General features: G+C 44.5%; 1 protein-coding gene across 7 annotated transcripts in view; it reads right to left on the bottom strand.

Moving 5' to 3' along the window:
- The window catches only part of PEMT (phosphatidylethanolamine N-methyltransferase), a 136,711-nt gene that overhangs the window by 29,740 nt on the left and 91,941 nt on the right, over positions 1-15,030 (bottom strand). For all 7 annotated transcript variants that reach the window (XM_075899750.2, XM_075899752.2, XM_075899751.2 and 4 more), the window contains one exon: positions 13,361-13,506. In XM_075899750.2, the coding sequence (XP_075755865.1) occupies positions 13,361-13,506 (146 nt within the window). The remainder of the gene's footprint in view (positions 1-13,360; positions 13,507-15,030) is intronic.

Here is a 15,030-nt window from a genome sequence, read left to right as displayed (position 1 = left end):
GTTGGGGACTGCCTGTGTATAGACGCTCTCAAGCACATAAAATCCTAGAAAGAAATCCAGTGTTACTGGCCTCCACCAAGTGGTACTCCACTAAGAGTGACGTAGAATCCAAGTCTGAACTTGTGGCAAATGCAGACTGCCACATGGGTTACTCTACAGCAGGGGTTCCCAGCCTTTTTCAGTCCTCGTACCTCCTTGGCTTTTAGTAAACCTTCCCATACCCCCTATTCAATAGGAAAGGAAATAAATTCTAGACTCTAGAATCCACAATTTTTTTCACTAACACTACTACTTTTGGAATATTTCAATTAGGATAATCTAGTTATTTACCCTGTACCCTCTTGACAAGATTCTCATACCCCCTGGGGGTATGTGTACCCCAGGTTGGGAACCCCTGCTCTACAGCAAGCTCTCTGCTTGGAGTGAATGAAGGACTAAATGAAAGAATGATTTCAGGGTAAAGGGCTTGTCTGTTCCAGGGAAACTGACTGGAATAGCTATGGCAGGATAGCTTCCCATGTGGATCCTATTCCAGAATAAAAACTACTTTATTCCAGAATAATTAGCACACTGACAAAATTCCAGGCGGGGAGCTATTTGGGTCAATTTCCCAGACCAGGCCTGAGAGGGCTGGATAGTACATGGTAGACTGTCTGATCACAAGCTGACCTCGGGCACACCCCGGAGTCTGTATTGCAGGAATCAATCTAATTCGGGAACAAGGACCTGTTGGTTCTAATACCTCTCTCCTCATTCAGGACCCCAATCCAGTAAGATATTTCACTCCTACAAGGCTTTAATTGGCAAAACAAATACGCATATTAAGGAGCAATTAAGTTTCTGTGGCTGGCCGTGAGGGCAGAGAAGTAACATCATTAATTGGAATAAAAAAGGCAGGAGCGTGATTAGACCTGGGAGTCAAGATTCGTGTGTTCTACTCCCAGCACTGTCACCAACTCGCTCCAAGAACTTTAAAGCCCAGAGAGATTAAGTGGCTTGCCAGATGAGTAATAACAATAATACTTCCATACATCCCAAGAGGACAGTGGGATTAACGTACATTTGCAAAATGCTTAGAGATCCTCAGACAAAAGCACTATGGGAGGGCATGCCATCAACATGTATTATGATGATTAATTATTATTATTTTTATTATTATTACCTGAACCGTGTTGCACTTTTCTTGGCCTCACACAGTGCAAAAACATTTGCTTCCAAGATTCAACCGCTCCTGCCCAATTAGAGCAGGCTTGCTGGCTTTGGCTATATGCCACTCCGTGTGATAATTGCCTGGGACAAATGTTATACATTTGAGCTGTTCTCTTAGTTGCTTGGCAATCTTCTAAGTCAGTTTTATACACTGAGCTGAAATGCTCTGGGGTTCACCCTATGTGCCACCGATACTGTATGCCCTGCTACATAGTTGTCACAGACAGTCTCACGGCCAATTCCTGCGCTTTCTTTGGGCATGTCCATGTGCCAAATACTTCTGTTTCTTTCCTATCTTTAGCTGTCGATGCTTCCATTCATTGCACAATGCTTGCTCCTCCAAGGCTCAATGGCAAAAATATGCACCTATCTTGTTGGCACTGGCTTATCAGTGGAGTTATGCTTCATGGGGGTTGCAGTGCACGGATCTCCAAGGAGGCATTCTGCATAATTTGCAAATCCTTGTTCCAAGTAAAACACACAAACACACGTGCAGCCCCATGAGTTTGAAGAGCCAGTTATTAACATTCCTCAGGCCCGCACCACTTCTCAGTGAGCTCTCTGACCTAAGTTATCACAATTAAGACAGAAAGGAACAATACCTTGAATACCTTCCTTCAAAAGCAAGCCAAGCCCTAGGGAAAAACAACCTGGCATTTGCTTTGGTCAGCCTGACTAATGAAATCCTGCAGCCAAAAATACCGCAGGTGTGGCTTTTAAAAGACAGGAACGTAAGAATGGCTATCCAGGGTCAGACCACTAGTCTATCTGGCTCAGTATCCTGCCTTTGACAGAAGCCAATGCCAGAGGCTTCAAAAGAATAGGCACTTATCAAATGATCCATCCCTGGTCATCCAGTCCCAGGATCTGGACACTGGAGGTTTAGGGCATCCAGAGCATGGGTTTGTGTCCCTGACCAACCTGGATAATAGCCATTGGTGGCTCTATCCTCCATGAACTTATCCCATTCTTTTTTGGACCCAGTTATACTTTTGACCATTGCAGCATCCCCTGGCAAGGAGTTCCCCTGGTTGACCGAGCATTGTGTGAAGAAATACTTCCTTTTGTTTGGTTTAAACCTGCTACCTATTAATTTCATCAGGTGACCCTTGGTTCTTGTGTTATGTGAAGAAGGTAAATAACGCTCCCTTATTCACTTTCTCCATAGCATTTATGATGGTATAGAACTCTACCATATCCCCCCTTAGTCATCTCTTTTCTAAAGCTGCCTCCTTTTGGGGCCTTAAAAATTATATCCACCTTTGGTCTGGCAAGACAACAAGGGCCATCTTGCTATTTATGTAGAGCACTCAGCACCCTGGGGTACTGATTACAGATGGGACCTTTGGGCACTATGGTGACACAGGTAATAACATACCTGCAAATACCAGGCATACAAAGAAGAACTAGACAGCCTAGTTATGTTAACCTTGAATCAGGTAGTAATACCTCTCCAGATCTACACCCGCACTCACATCTATTTGCGCCTGCAATGGGTTTGTTTACTGTTGCCTTTCAAAGAACATTTGGGCTTCTATTAATGCAGGCAACCACACAGAACACTAGAACTGGAAGGGACCTTGAGAGGTCATCAAGTCCAGTCTCCTGCCCTCATTGGAGGACCAAGCACCATCTACAACATGGGTTCCCAAACTGGGGGGGCCTGAAGAAATTCCGGGGGGGGGGCACGCAAGGCAATCCAGCCTTCCCCCCCCCCATCAAGTTTTGCTGCCCCAGTCAGTTCCTTTTTTTTTCCCCTCAACAGGTTTTGCTGCAATTTTTGGGGGTGGGGGAAGGGAAATGAGGGTTTTTCAAAAATCGAAAAGGGGGCATGATGCCAAAAAGTTTGACAACCACTGATCTACATCATCCTTGATAGATGTCTATCTATCCTGCTCTTAAATATCTCCAGTGGTAGAGATTCCACAACCTCCCTAGGCAATTTATTCCACTGTTTCACCACCTGGGCAGTTAGGAAGTTTTTCCTACTATCCAACCTAAATCTCCCTTGATGCAATTTAAACCGACTGCTTCTTGTCCTATTGTCAGAGATCAAGAAGAACAATTTTTCTCCCTCCTCCTTGAAACAGCCTTTTAGGTACTTGAGAACTGCTATCATGTCCCCTCTAGGTCTTCTCTTTTCCAAACTAAATAAACCCAATTCTTTCAGTCTTTCTTCATAGTTCATGTTTTCTAGAGCCAGACAAAGCACCTGAGCAAGGATGCCTCTACCCAGATTCTGGTGTGGTTTTGCAGGGACTGTGGATTGCAATTCCCACTTATTGATATCCAGGCTGGGGAGATCATACAGTGCAAAAGGTGCCTGCTGGTGGAATCTCTCAGGCAGCAGGTGGCAGAGCTACAGGAGGAGGTGGCTAGGTTGAGGAGCACCCGCATCCATGAGAAATTCCTGGACCGTGTTCATGAGGAGACAGCTGGGGTAGCTGTCCTGGTACACAGGACTGTGGATACACCACTGGTGGAGGAGGAGACGGCTCAGGGTGGACAGTGGCAGCTGGTTACTTCTGGCAGTAGGCACTGCTCCACCTCTGCTCCGAACCCTCCCGCCGTGGTACTAGGAAACCGTTATGCTCTTCTTTATACAGGAGATAAGCAATCACCCCCTACACCGGAGGAGGAGAAGTCCCATACCCCCAAGGCTGGGAGGTCTGCTGCCACCACTGCAAATAGGAAATGTAGGGTAGTGGTGGTCGGAGACTCTCTTCTGAGGGGGATGGAGGCACCCATCTGTCGCCCTGACATTTCATCTCGGGAGGTGTTGTCTGCCGGGGACCTGTATCTGAGATGTTACGGAGGCATTGTCGAGGATTGTCTGGCCTTCTGACTACTACCCCATGTACTGTTGAAGGTAAGGGCCCGGGGAGAGACAGGTGCATCCTGGAGGTGAATGCCTGGCTGCGAAGATGGTGGCGCCAGGAGGGCGTTGGCTTCCTCAACCATGGTATGCTATTCCAGGAAGGACTGCTGGACAGAGATGATGTCCACCTTTCGAGGATGGGGAAGACCCTATTTGGACACAGATTGGCTAACCTAGTGAGGAGGGCTTTAAACTAGGTTCGACGGGGACAGGTGAGCAAAGCCCACAGGTAAGTGGAGAACATGGAAACCTGGGAGATGGGTCGGAAATGGGAGGGAGCGTGGGCTACAATAGCAGAGAGAAAAGGGGGTCAGGGCAAAACTGGGAGGCAAGGTCAAATCAGGATCTTAGATGCCTATATACAAATGCGAGGAGTATGGGAACTAAACAGGAAGAAGTGGAAGTGCTAATGAATAAGTATAATTATGACATTGTTGGCATCATACACGATTGGAATGTTTGTATAGAAGGGTACAGCTTACTCAGGAAGGATAGACAGGGAAAGAAGGGAGGGGGTGTTGCCTTATACATTAAAAATGAACACACTTGGAGTGAGGTGGAGATGGACATAGGAGACGGAAGCGTTGAGAGTCTCTGGGTTAGGCTAAAAGGGAGTAAAAACAAGGGTGATGTCATGCTAGGAGTCTACTACAGGCCACCTACCCAGGTGGTAGAAGTGGATGAGGCTTTTTTTAAACAACTAACAAAATCATCCAAAGCCCAAGATTTGGTGGTGATGGGGGACTTCAACTATCCAGACGTATGTTGGGAAAATAACACTGCGGGGCACAGACTATCCAATCAGTTCTTGGACTGCATTGGAGACAACTTTTTATTTCAGAAGGTTGAAAAAACTACCGGGGGGAAGCTGTTCTAGATTTGATCCTAACAAATAGGGAGGAACTGGTTGAGAATTTGAAAGTGGAAGGCAGCTTGGGTGAAAGTGATCATGAAATCATAGAGTTCACAATTCTAAGGAAGGGTAGAAGGGAGAACAGCAAAACAGAGACAATGGATTTCAGGAAGGCGGATTTTGGTAAGCTCAGAGAGCTGATAGGTAAGGTCCCATGGGAATCGAGACTGAGGGGAAAAACAACTGAGGAGAGTTGACAGTTTTTCAAAGGGTTATTGTTAAGGGCCCAAAAAACAAGTTATTCCAATGTGTCGGAAAGATAGAAAATATGGCAAAAGACCACATTGGCTTAACCACGAGATCTTGCATGATCTAAAAATAAAAAAGGAGTCATATAAAAAATGGAAAGTAGGACAAATTACAAAGGATGAATATAGGCAAACAGCACAGAAATGCAGGGGCAAGATTAGAAAGGCAAAAGCACAGAATGAGCTCAAACTAGCTACGGGAATAAAGTGAAACAAGAAGACTTTTTATAAATACATTAGAAGCAAGAGGAAAACCAAGGAGAGGGCAGCCCCACTGGTCAGTGAGGAGGGAGAAACAGTAACAGGAAACTTGGAAATGGCAGAGATGCTCAATGACTTCTTTGTTTCGGTCTTCACCGAGAAGTCTGTAGGAATGCCTAACATAGTGAATGCTAGTGGGAAGGGGGTAGTTTTAGAAGGTAAAATAAAAAAAGAACAAGTTACAAATCACCTAGAAAAGTTAGATGCCTGTAAGTCACCAGGGCCTGATGAAATGAATCATAGAATACTCAAGGAGCTGATAGAGGAGGTATCTGAGCCTCTAGCTATCATCTTTGGAAAATCATGGGAGACAGGAGAGATTCCAGAGGACTGGAAAAGGGCAAATATAGTGCCCATCTATGAAAAGGGAAATAAGAACAATCCAGGAAACTACAGACCAGTTAGTTTAACTTCTGGGCCAGGGAAGATAATGGAGCAGGTAATTAAGGAAATCATCTGTAAACACTTGGAAAGTGGCAAGGTGATAGGGAACAGCCAGAATGGATTTGTAAAGAACAAATCATGTCACACCAATCTGATAGCTTTCTTTAAGATAATGAGTCTTGTGGATAAGGGAGAAGCAGTGGATGTGGTATACTTAGGTGTTTGATACGGTCTCGCATGATATTCTTATCAATAAACTAGGCAAATACAACTTAGATGGGGCTACTATAAGGTGGGTGCATAACTGGCTGGATAACCGTATTCAGAGAGTAGTTATTAATGGTTCACAAACCTGCTGGAAAGGCATAACAAGTGGGGTTCCGCAGGGGTCTGTTTTGGGACAGTCTCTGTTCAATATCTTCATCAACAATTTAGATATTGGTATAGAAAGAACGCTTATTAAGTTTGCAGATGATACCAAGCTGGGAGGGGTTGCGACTAATCTGGAGGATAGGGTTATAATTCAAAATGAGCTGGACAAATTGGAGAAATGGTCTGAGGTAAATAGGATGAAGTTTAATAAAGACAAAATGCAAAGTACTCCACTTAAGAAGGAACAGTCAGTTTCATACATACAGAATGGGAAGCGACTGTCTGGGAAGGAGTACGGCAGAAAGGTATCTAGGGGTCATAGTGGACCACAAGCTGAATGAGTCAGCAGTGTGATGCTGTTGCAAAGAAAGCAAACATGATTCTGGGATGCATTAACAGGTGTGTTGTGAGCAAGACACGAGAAGTCATTCTTCCGCTCTACTATGCGCTGGTTAGGCCTCAATTGGAGTATTGTGTTCAGTTCTGGGCACTGCATTTCAAGAAAGATGTGGAGAAATTGGAGAGGGTCCAGAGAAGAGCAACAAGAATGATTAAAGGTCTAGAGAACATGACCTGTGAGGGAAGGCTGAAGGAATTGGGTTTGTTTAGTTTAGAAAAGAGAACATTGAGGGGGGACATGATAGCAGTTTTCTGATCTCTAAAAGGGTGTCATAAGGAGGAGGGAGAAAACATGTTCATCTTGGCCTCTGAGGATAAAACAAGAAGCAATGGGCTTAAACTGCAGCAAGAGAGGTTTAGGTTGGACATTAGGAAAAAGTTCCTAACTGTCAGGGTAGTCAAACACTGGAATAAATTGCCCAGGGAGGTTGTGGAGTCTCCATCTCTGGAGATATTTAAGAGTAGGTTAGATAAATGTCTATCAGGGATGGTCTAGTCAGTATTTGGTCCTGCCATGAGGGCAGGGGACTGGACTCGATGACCTCTCGAGGTCCCTTCCAGTCCTAGTATTCTATAATTGTATCTCTGTTCCGCACCAGGTTTCTCCCTTTAATGAACACGAGCATAGTAGACATTCTGAGGCTTGCAGGCACCAATTTGGAACAATGAAGAACTCAACCAAACCTTTGCCCAATCTCAGCCTGAGTGTTCTGAGATTCAAAACAAGTTTGGTTTGTTTTTTTCATAACTGGGATTTTTACATTTTGATGTTTCTGCAGTTCCTGGTTTAAGCCAAAAGTGGAAGCAAAAACCCCAGATGGGGGCAGTTTTTGCAGCATTCCAGACAATATTGCCAATATCAGGGACAGATCTGGTAAGATTTCTGTTGGGGGGGGAAGGGGAGTGGAGAAACTTTACGTAACAATAAATAACCCTAGCTCTTTTCTTCAAGAGAGCTCAAAGCACATTATGAAGGAGATACGCACAATGTTACAGATGGGGAAACTAAGGTATAGGAAGAAGTGACTTGTCCAAGCTCACCCATCAATGTTCCCTCTAATTTTTTCCATCTATCTGTGGAATAAATGTCATTACATGCACTGAGGCATGTGAAGATGTGCACCACTAATAGATACACATGCTGCCAGTTATGGGTGCTCTGCTAATCAGCTGTACAGCATTTGAATCTCTCCAAAGTGGCCAACCCAAGTGCATAGCTCATAGGGAACACTGCCCAGCAGGCCAGTGGCCAAACAGACTAGAACCCAGGTCAGTCTCCCGAGTCCCAGGCCAGTTCTCTAACCAGTAGGCAACACTGCCTCTCTCCAAACCCTGAAACCTCCTGTGGGCTGTCTACTGTGGCGTCTCTTTCTTTGAGGATGAAATTTACTCCTGTGCTGAAAGTCTGCAAAAGCCCTGGGCACCACTTGAGTCCTGATGAACCCTCCAAAATAGGAAACAGCCTCTTTCAGGAAGTGGGAGGTTGGGATCTGGTGTCTTGGTTGGGGCTTCCAGTTCCCATGTTTACAGGAAACAACTCAAAGTGCCTGTTCTCTAGGGGTGAGGTGGGGGTGCTGCCACACTATGGTTATTTTGGATCTTTGGTTGAAGAACAGTTTGGTGTTTAGACATAAGGCTTTCTACAACCTCCTCTGCTTTAGCTCGTGTAGAGCCCCACCACCGCTGCTTCTCTGCAGATACGAATAAGTTTCAATGCAACCCAACTGACAGTGTTTGGTCAAGTTGGGCTTATTTGATATCAGTCAATGCCTTCCTTGCTGCAAGGAATAATACACAGCTGGGAGACAGACGGATAGAAAAATATACTCCTTTCCTCATGCAAAAACCCTATTGCCTCTTTTAAGACAACTATCCACCACTACGCATGTCAGAAAATAGGGCAAATGGTATTGGCAGCAGGCAGTAAATGAGAATTCCAGCGAGTGTTTATAGCTCTGCAAATTGCTCCAATTGTGAAGCCACAATGAGGAAAGGAAATGCTGGTGAGCTGGCCCCTGTGACTGCTGAGAATTATTTTGTGCACGAGAAAGAAAATGAAGCTGCAGGAACGGAAAGGAACAAGCTCAACGGTAGCAAAATAGAGCCTTGAACCAACACTGCTGGGCAGAAAATTGGGAGGCACAGAAAAACTCGTTAAGGAAGAGTGACTCATTGTCCTCTGTAGGCGCCAACAGTTTAGCCTAGATTTAAAAGGCAAAATGCTTCGCAATTTCTAGGCAATTTAAAATGTATTATTTAAAGAGGCAGCTATTAGCCAGTTCAGAAGTGGTCTTTCTGATCTACCTACTTATATGGCCCCAGCATTGTAGTAGAAGACAAAAGAGTACTTGATGTGGCTGAAGGGTTGACTCCTACTCCAATAAAACTTCTGAGGCCATTGGGTATCTCAGATTATACCAGAACTTTCCTCTCCTTCAGATGCGAGCTATGAGCAAACATTGGATAATACAATGCCCTTGTTTTTAATCAAACACAACTTTCCTTACCCAAACAAAATTTATATTCCCCCAGTGCTAGAGAACTCGCCCTGCTTCTTCCTCAAAGATAAAGAGGTCCATCATTTCAAGGAACAAGCAGAATCATAAGACTGGAAGGAAAAGTTGTGAGCAAGACACAAGAAGAAATTATTCCACTCTATTCTGCATTGATTAAGCCTCAGCTGGAGTACTGTGTCTAGTTCTGGGCACCACATTTCAGGAAAGATGTGGACAAATTGGAGAAAGTCCAGAGAAGAGCAACACAAATGATTAAAGGTCTAGAACACATAGCATTCGAGGCAAGATTTTTTTAAAAATGGGTTTGTTAAATCTGGAAAAGGGAAGACTGAAAGGGGACATGATAGCAGTTTTCAAGTACCTAAAAAAGTTGTTACAAGAAGGAGGGGAAAAAATTATTCTCCTTAACCTCTGATAATGGGTCAAGAAGCAATGGGCTTAAACTACAGCAAGAGAGGTTGAGGTTGGGCATTAGGAAAAAATTCCTGCTTGTCAGGGTAGTTAAACACTAGAATAAATTGCTGAGGGAGGTTGTGGAATCTCCATCATTGGAGGTTTTTTAAGAGCAGGTTAGTCAAACACCTGTCAGGGATGGTCTAAATAATGCTTAGTCCTGCCATGAGGGCAGGGGACTGGATTAGATGACTTCTTGAGGTCCCTTCCAATCCCGTGATTCTTCTCCTTGCATTGCTCAGCTATGTCCACTTGCGGATACCAGCACAAGTGACATTCCATTGTCACTTGAAGAATTTCACAGGATTTCAACAACTTCCACCCCACTATCAACCTCAGCCTGGATCAGTCCACACAAGAGATCCACTTTCTTGACCCTACAATACAATTACATGACAGACACATTTCCACCACCTTATACCAGAAACTTAACGTTCGTTACACTTACCTTCATGCCTCTAGTGTCCATCCAAGATGCATTTCTCAATCTATTGTTTACAGCCACACCCTAAGATACAACCAGATTTGCTCCAATACCACAGACAGCAACAAACACCTTCAGGATCTATATAGAGCATTCTTAAAACTGAAATACCCACCCGGAGAAGTGAAAAAACAGATTGACAGCCAGAAGAGTCCCCGGACATCAGCTACTTCAAGACAGGCCCAGAAAATACCAGGACGCCACTAGTCATCACCTACAGCCCACAAATTAAACCCTTCGAGCACATCATCAACAATCTACAACCTATCCTGGAAAATGATCCCTCACTCTCACAAGCCTTGGGGGACAGGCCAATCCTCGCCTTCAGATAATCCCCTATCCTCAAACTAATTCTTCCCAGTAACCACACAACACACCACCATCGTACTCATCCAGGACCCCACCCCTGCAATCAACCCCGATGCCAACTCTTTCCACACATCTACACAAGCGATTTCATCACAGGACCTAACCACATAAACCACCACATCAGAGGCTCACTTAACTGAACATCCACTAATGTGATCTATGCCATCAAATGCCAGCAATATCCCTCTGCCATGTATATTGGCCAAACTGTTCAGTCTCTACAGGAAAGAATTAATGGACACAAATCAGATATCTGAAAAGGCAACACAGAAACCTGTTGGGGAATAGTTTAACTTGCCCGGGCACTCACTAATGGATCTCAAAGTCACCATATTGTTTCAGGCCAATTCCACAAGCCAATTCCACAGGGAAGCCTTAGAACGTAACTTCATTTACAAGTTTGATTCCTATCACAGAGGTATGAATAAAGACATTGGTTGGATGGCCCACTACATTCCACATCCTAAGGACATAAAAAACCAACCAAACAATTAGTACTTTATCAGCTTCATGTAGCATGGACACTAATTGACTCTTTCCTCTTTTATTTCCCCTCTTCTTTTTCCTTCTCTCCTCCCCCACATCCCCTACTTACTTAGAAACTAGATCTTTAATAACTCCATCCATCTGAAAAGTGGGCTGTGCCCACAAAAACTACATCTATCATCTACATGTTTTTTTAGTCTCTAAGGTGCTTCAAGACTATTTGTTGTTTTTTAAGTTTTTCCAATTACAGGCTAACTTGGCTACCCCCTGAAGCTATTCCCGCCATAGTCATGGCTGGACAAAAGGGCTTATGGCCTCACCAAGTCAAGAGGGATGTTATACCAAACATAGAAATCTTACTCTGCAGAGTCAGGGGAGTGGGTTTTTTCCCTGCTGAGTTGTGATCACCTCCATGGAATCCCAGATATAATCCAATTTCATGGCAGAGGCGCTTCTAAGGATAGAGGCGAATATGCAATATCTGATCTCGGCTGGCCACTAATATTTTATTAATAATTCCAAGGTCTTCCTTCTTCCCTACCCATTTATACACAGGTGAAGTGGTCTAAGGGGAAAACTGAAGCCATGCAGAGAGAAGACTCTTTGGAGAGCCGAGCGCAACAGAGTCACTCTGCCTTTCCACTGAATCAGACTTGTTTGTTTTTCAGTGGTAATTCAAGATCAAAGGATCCATCTAGTCAGCTAAGACTCAGGTTTGATGGAACTAAGTTAAGAGCTAGCTAAATGTTGGGAGTGTTAAACCCATTTTCATTCTAGAGTAACATATGCTGGCTTAGTATTATAGGTTTTAGAGAGACAAGATGGGGGAGGTAATAATATTTCTTTTATAGAGGCCTACTTATCTAGGGACCTGAAGAACTCCAGGCAAGTTCAAAAGCTTGGCTCTCACCAAAAGAAGTTGGTCCAATAAAAGATATTATCTCACCATCAAATCTCTCCAGTATCCTGAGACACAAGGCTACAACAACAATGCAAACTATTAATGGACTCTACTTCCAGACTAGATAACCTTATGTACACATTGCCCAGATGCAGGAAGGACTCAGACTCATAGACTTTAAGGTCAGAAAGGACCATTATGATCATCTAGTCCGACCCCCTGCACAGTGCAGGCCATAGAATCTCACCCACCCCTCCCAGAATAATCCTCTCACCTAGATCTCAGATATTGAAGCCTTCAAATACTTTGAAGACCCCAAGATGCAGAGAATCCTCCAGCTGTGATCTGTACCCCATGCTACAGAGGAAGGCGAAAAACCTCCAGGGCCTCTGGAGGGGAATCAAGGTTCCCAGGACTCTGGCTCTTTGACTCCCGATATTTGGAACCTTGCAACCAATCAGGGTCCCTCCAACTGGAAAAGGAAATTGTGGTGGTGGAGCTATTCACAAGACAGCTATTCGACAAATGTGGATAAGAAGCCAGTCAACTTTCCCTTTCATCTTTCATCTTTTCCATCTACATGTGGATTTTTCTATCCATGTGCAGAATAAATTGTGCATGCGCACCAAGGGAAGTGCGAAAGTGCACCACCAGTAGAAACACAAACCTGGCTGTCAGCACTTAGAAGAGATTCCAATGTCAGCTGAGCGGCTGCACAAGCACCCACCTTAAAGGAACATGGAAGTCAGTGCACAGTGGGTGAAAGATGAACCAGAACCATGGAGGATAATCTATTAAGGATTTAGGAAGCAGAGATTAGTGCTCAGACCATGGATTGTGGAACCTTGGGTTCTATTCCTGATTGCAAAATGTTGGGAAATTTCTCTGGGCCCCAGTTTCTCCCTCTGCCGAGTGGACATAATCACTTCCTCCCTCCCTGCAGTGGAGGGTTAAAGTTTTCCAAAATGACTAAGTCATTTAAGAGCCTGCCTCCTTTATTTCCCCCCCAGAAGTGCCCAACACACTTAGCAACAGAAGTCTCCTTGAAAGCCAATGGGACTCATGTGTCTTTCTGCACTTTTAATATCGCGGTAAAATTTTCAAAAGCTGGTCTCTCCTGTCTGCTCTCCCAGGGTCAGGTAGTCTAGACAGCAGTTTTGGGTGGCTCACTTCTTCATTGTCCAGCTTGAGGTACCTGAAAGAGGCCCGAATTTCAGAATCGGTGGCGTACCCGTCCTTCCACGGCATCTCAAGCTGGACAGCCAAAAAGAAAATGGAGCCACCTAACGTACCTACTCACCTTTGAAAAATATAGGCAAGATGCCACGAAAGAACCACTTTCTGTGGCTACATCCCCACCACAATGTAGGGATGTGATTTTCCATTCCCAGACCCACAGAAGTTCCATGAGAGCTAACATGAGTATCAGTAGCAGCACGGCCGCAGTAGCGTAGCACTGCCCCATGAGTGCCCAATGGCAGCCTTACCCAAAAACGTCCCGATGAAGCCCAGTGCTAAAAAACTGGAGATGACGAACAGGAACCCTATTCCCAGAACAGCCAAGCCTGCGTAGTAGACAGAAAGGCAATCCAGACCTTCCAGCTTTGGCTGGCTCCTCAGGGCTTCCATGAAACTGCAGGGAAAAGAAAAAGGGGGGAGGGGAGAGGCCATTAGTTGCAGCATCTCTTTTAACAGCTTTCCTGTGGGGAATAGAACATGAAAAAGAAATTTGGCAGAGTGACACTTTATTTTGCTCTCTAGAGCTAAGCTCGCAATTCAGCACGTCAGACATTCTGATGATTTTCTATGAAAAGCCAAGTGACAGAGGTTTGCGGGCAGCACCAGCCGTAATTGACGCAGTCATTTTTATTTAGAACCCAACGCAGGGCTAAAAATATTTGTGGGCTTAAATCCATTTCAACCCCACACGTGAGCTTCTGGGAAGGAGGAAAAAAATCACCAACCTGGTCCACAATCATTGCTTCGGGCTGTAAAACCTGACAGGAAGGCAGGACTTTCACAAGAATCAAGAGCTGGGAAAGATATGCAGGATTAATCTTGTGCATCCTCCCCTGTACTCCCTCAACAAAACATTTTGCAGTTAGCCATGTGCTCAGGAATGAGTCACAGCTGGAAGATTAGAAATTAAAAAGAAGGGTGGGTCCAGTCTGGTGAAAAGACTCTTCCCAGAATATACTGGATACATGTAGTCTAAAATAACTTCAGGCAAACAGGTTTACAATTGCATGCTGACAGTTAGGCTATGTCTAGATTGCACACTTCTTTCTGAAGAAGCTTTTCCAGAAGAGATCTTCTGAAAAAACTCCTTCCAAAAGAGAGCATCCACACTGCCAAAGCACACTGAAAAAGCGATCTGCTCTTTTTGAAAGATAGCATCCACACTGAATGGATGTTCTCTCACATTTAAGCTGTGATTACTAGGGGCTGAGTGGTATGTGCTTTTTCCTCTTTCAAAAAAAACGTCCTCTTCCCCGTCCACACCCCTTTTTCTGAAAGAGTTCGTTCGGAAAAAGGCTTCTTCCTCGTAGAAAGAGGTTTACCAATGTCGGAAAAACCCCTCTGTTCTTTCGAAAGAATGCAATTGCAGTGTAGATGTAAGTGAAGGTTTTTTTGGAAAAATGGTCATTTTTCCAAAAAACCCTCTGCAGCGTAGACATAACCTTAGGGTCCAATCCTCTAACGATATATGATTGAGTGTAATACTTTTGAGCCGGATGATGAACTCTTGCGTTTGGCAGTACCATGTCAATTAACTAAGGCTCTGCTTTTCCTTTGCACAAAGAGCAAACTGTGCACTCTTCTGCCTTCATGTATTTATTTCAGACTAAGGAAAACCACCAACTAAGAATGAACAAAGATAAAGTCTTCATGAGATGGCAACCGTACAATGTCGGACTAGTACATTCTGCTGTGCCAATTGGCAGCTGAGACTGCAGCAGGCTGAGGGGAATCCTCTGCGTTAAAGGTACAGAACCCAAGACGGAACAACATCTATCGATTACCTGCCGACAAACATTCCTCACTCTTAACTTTCCTAAGCATCCCCTTTCTGGGGCCAAATAAACCAGCTTGCACAAGGGTCACCAGGGCAATCCCACAACTAGGAGATGACGCGTTCATCACGCCATTTTGAAAG

The sequence above is a fragment of the Pelodiscus sinensis genome, chromosome 15 (genome assembly GCF_052426305.1).
Source record: "Pelodiscus sinensis isolate ZL-2025 chromosome 15, ASM5242630v1, whole genome shotgun sequence".
NCBI lineage: Eukaryota > Metazoa > Chordata > Testudines > Trionychidae > Pelodiscus > Pelodiscus sinensis.
This window is presented reverse-complemented; position numbering and strand designations above follow the sequence as displayed.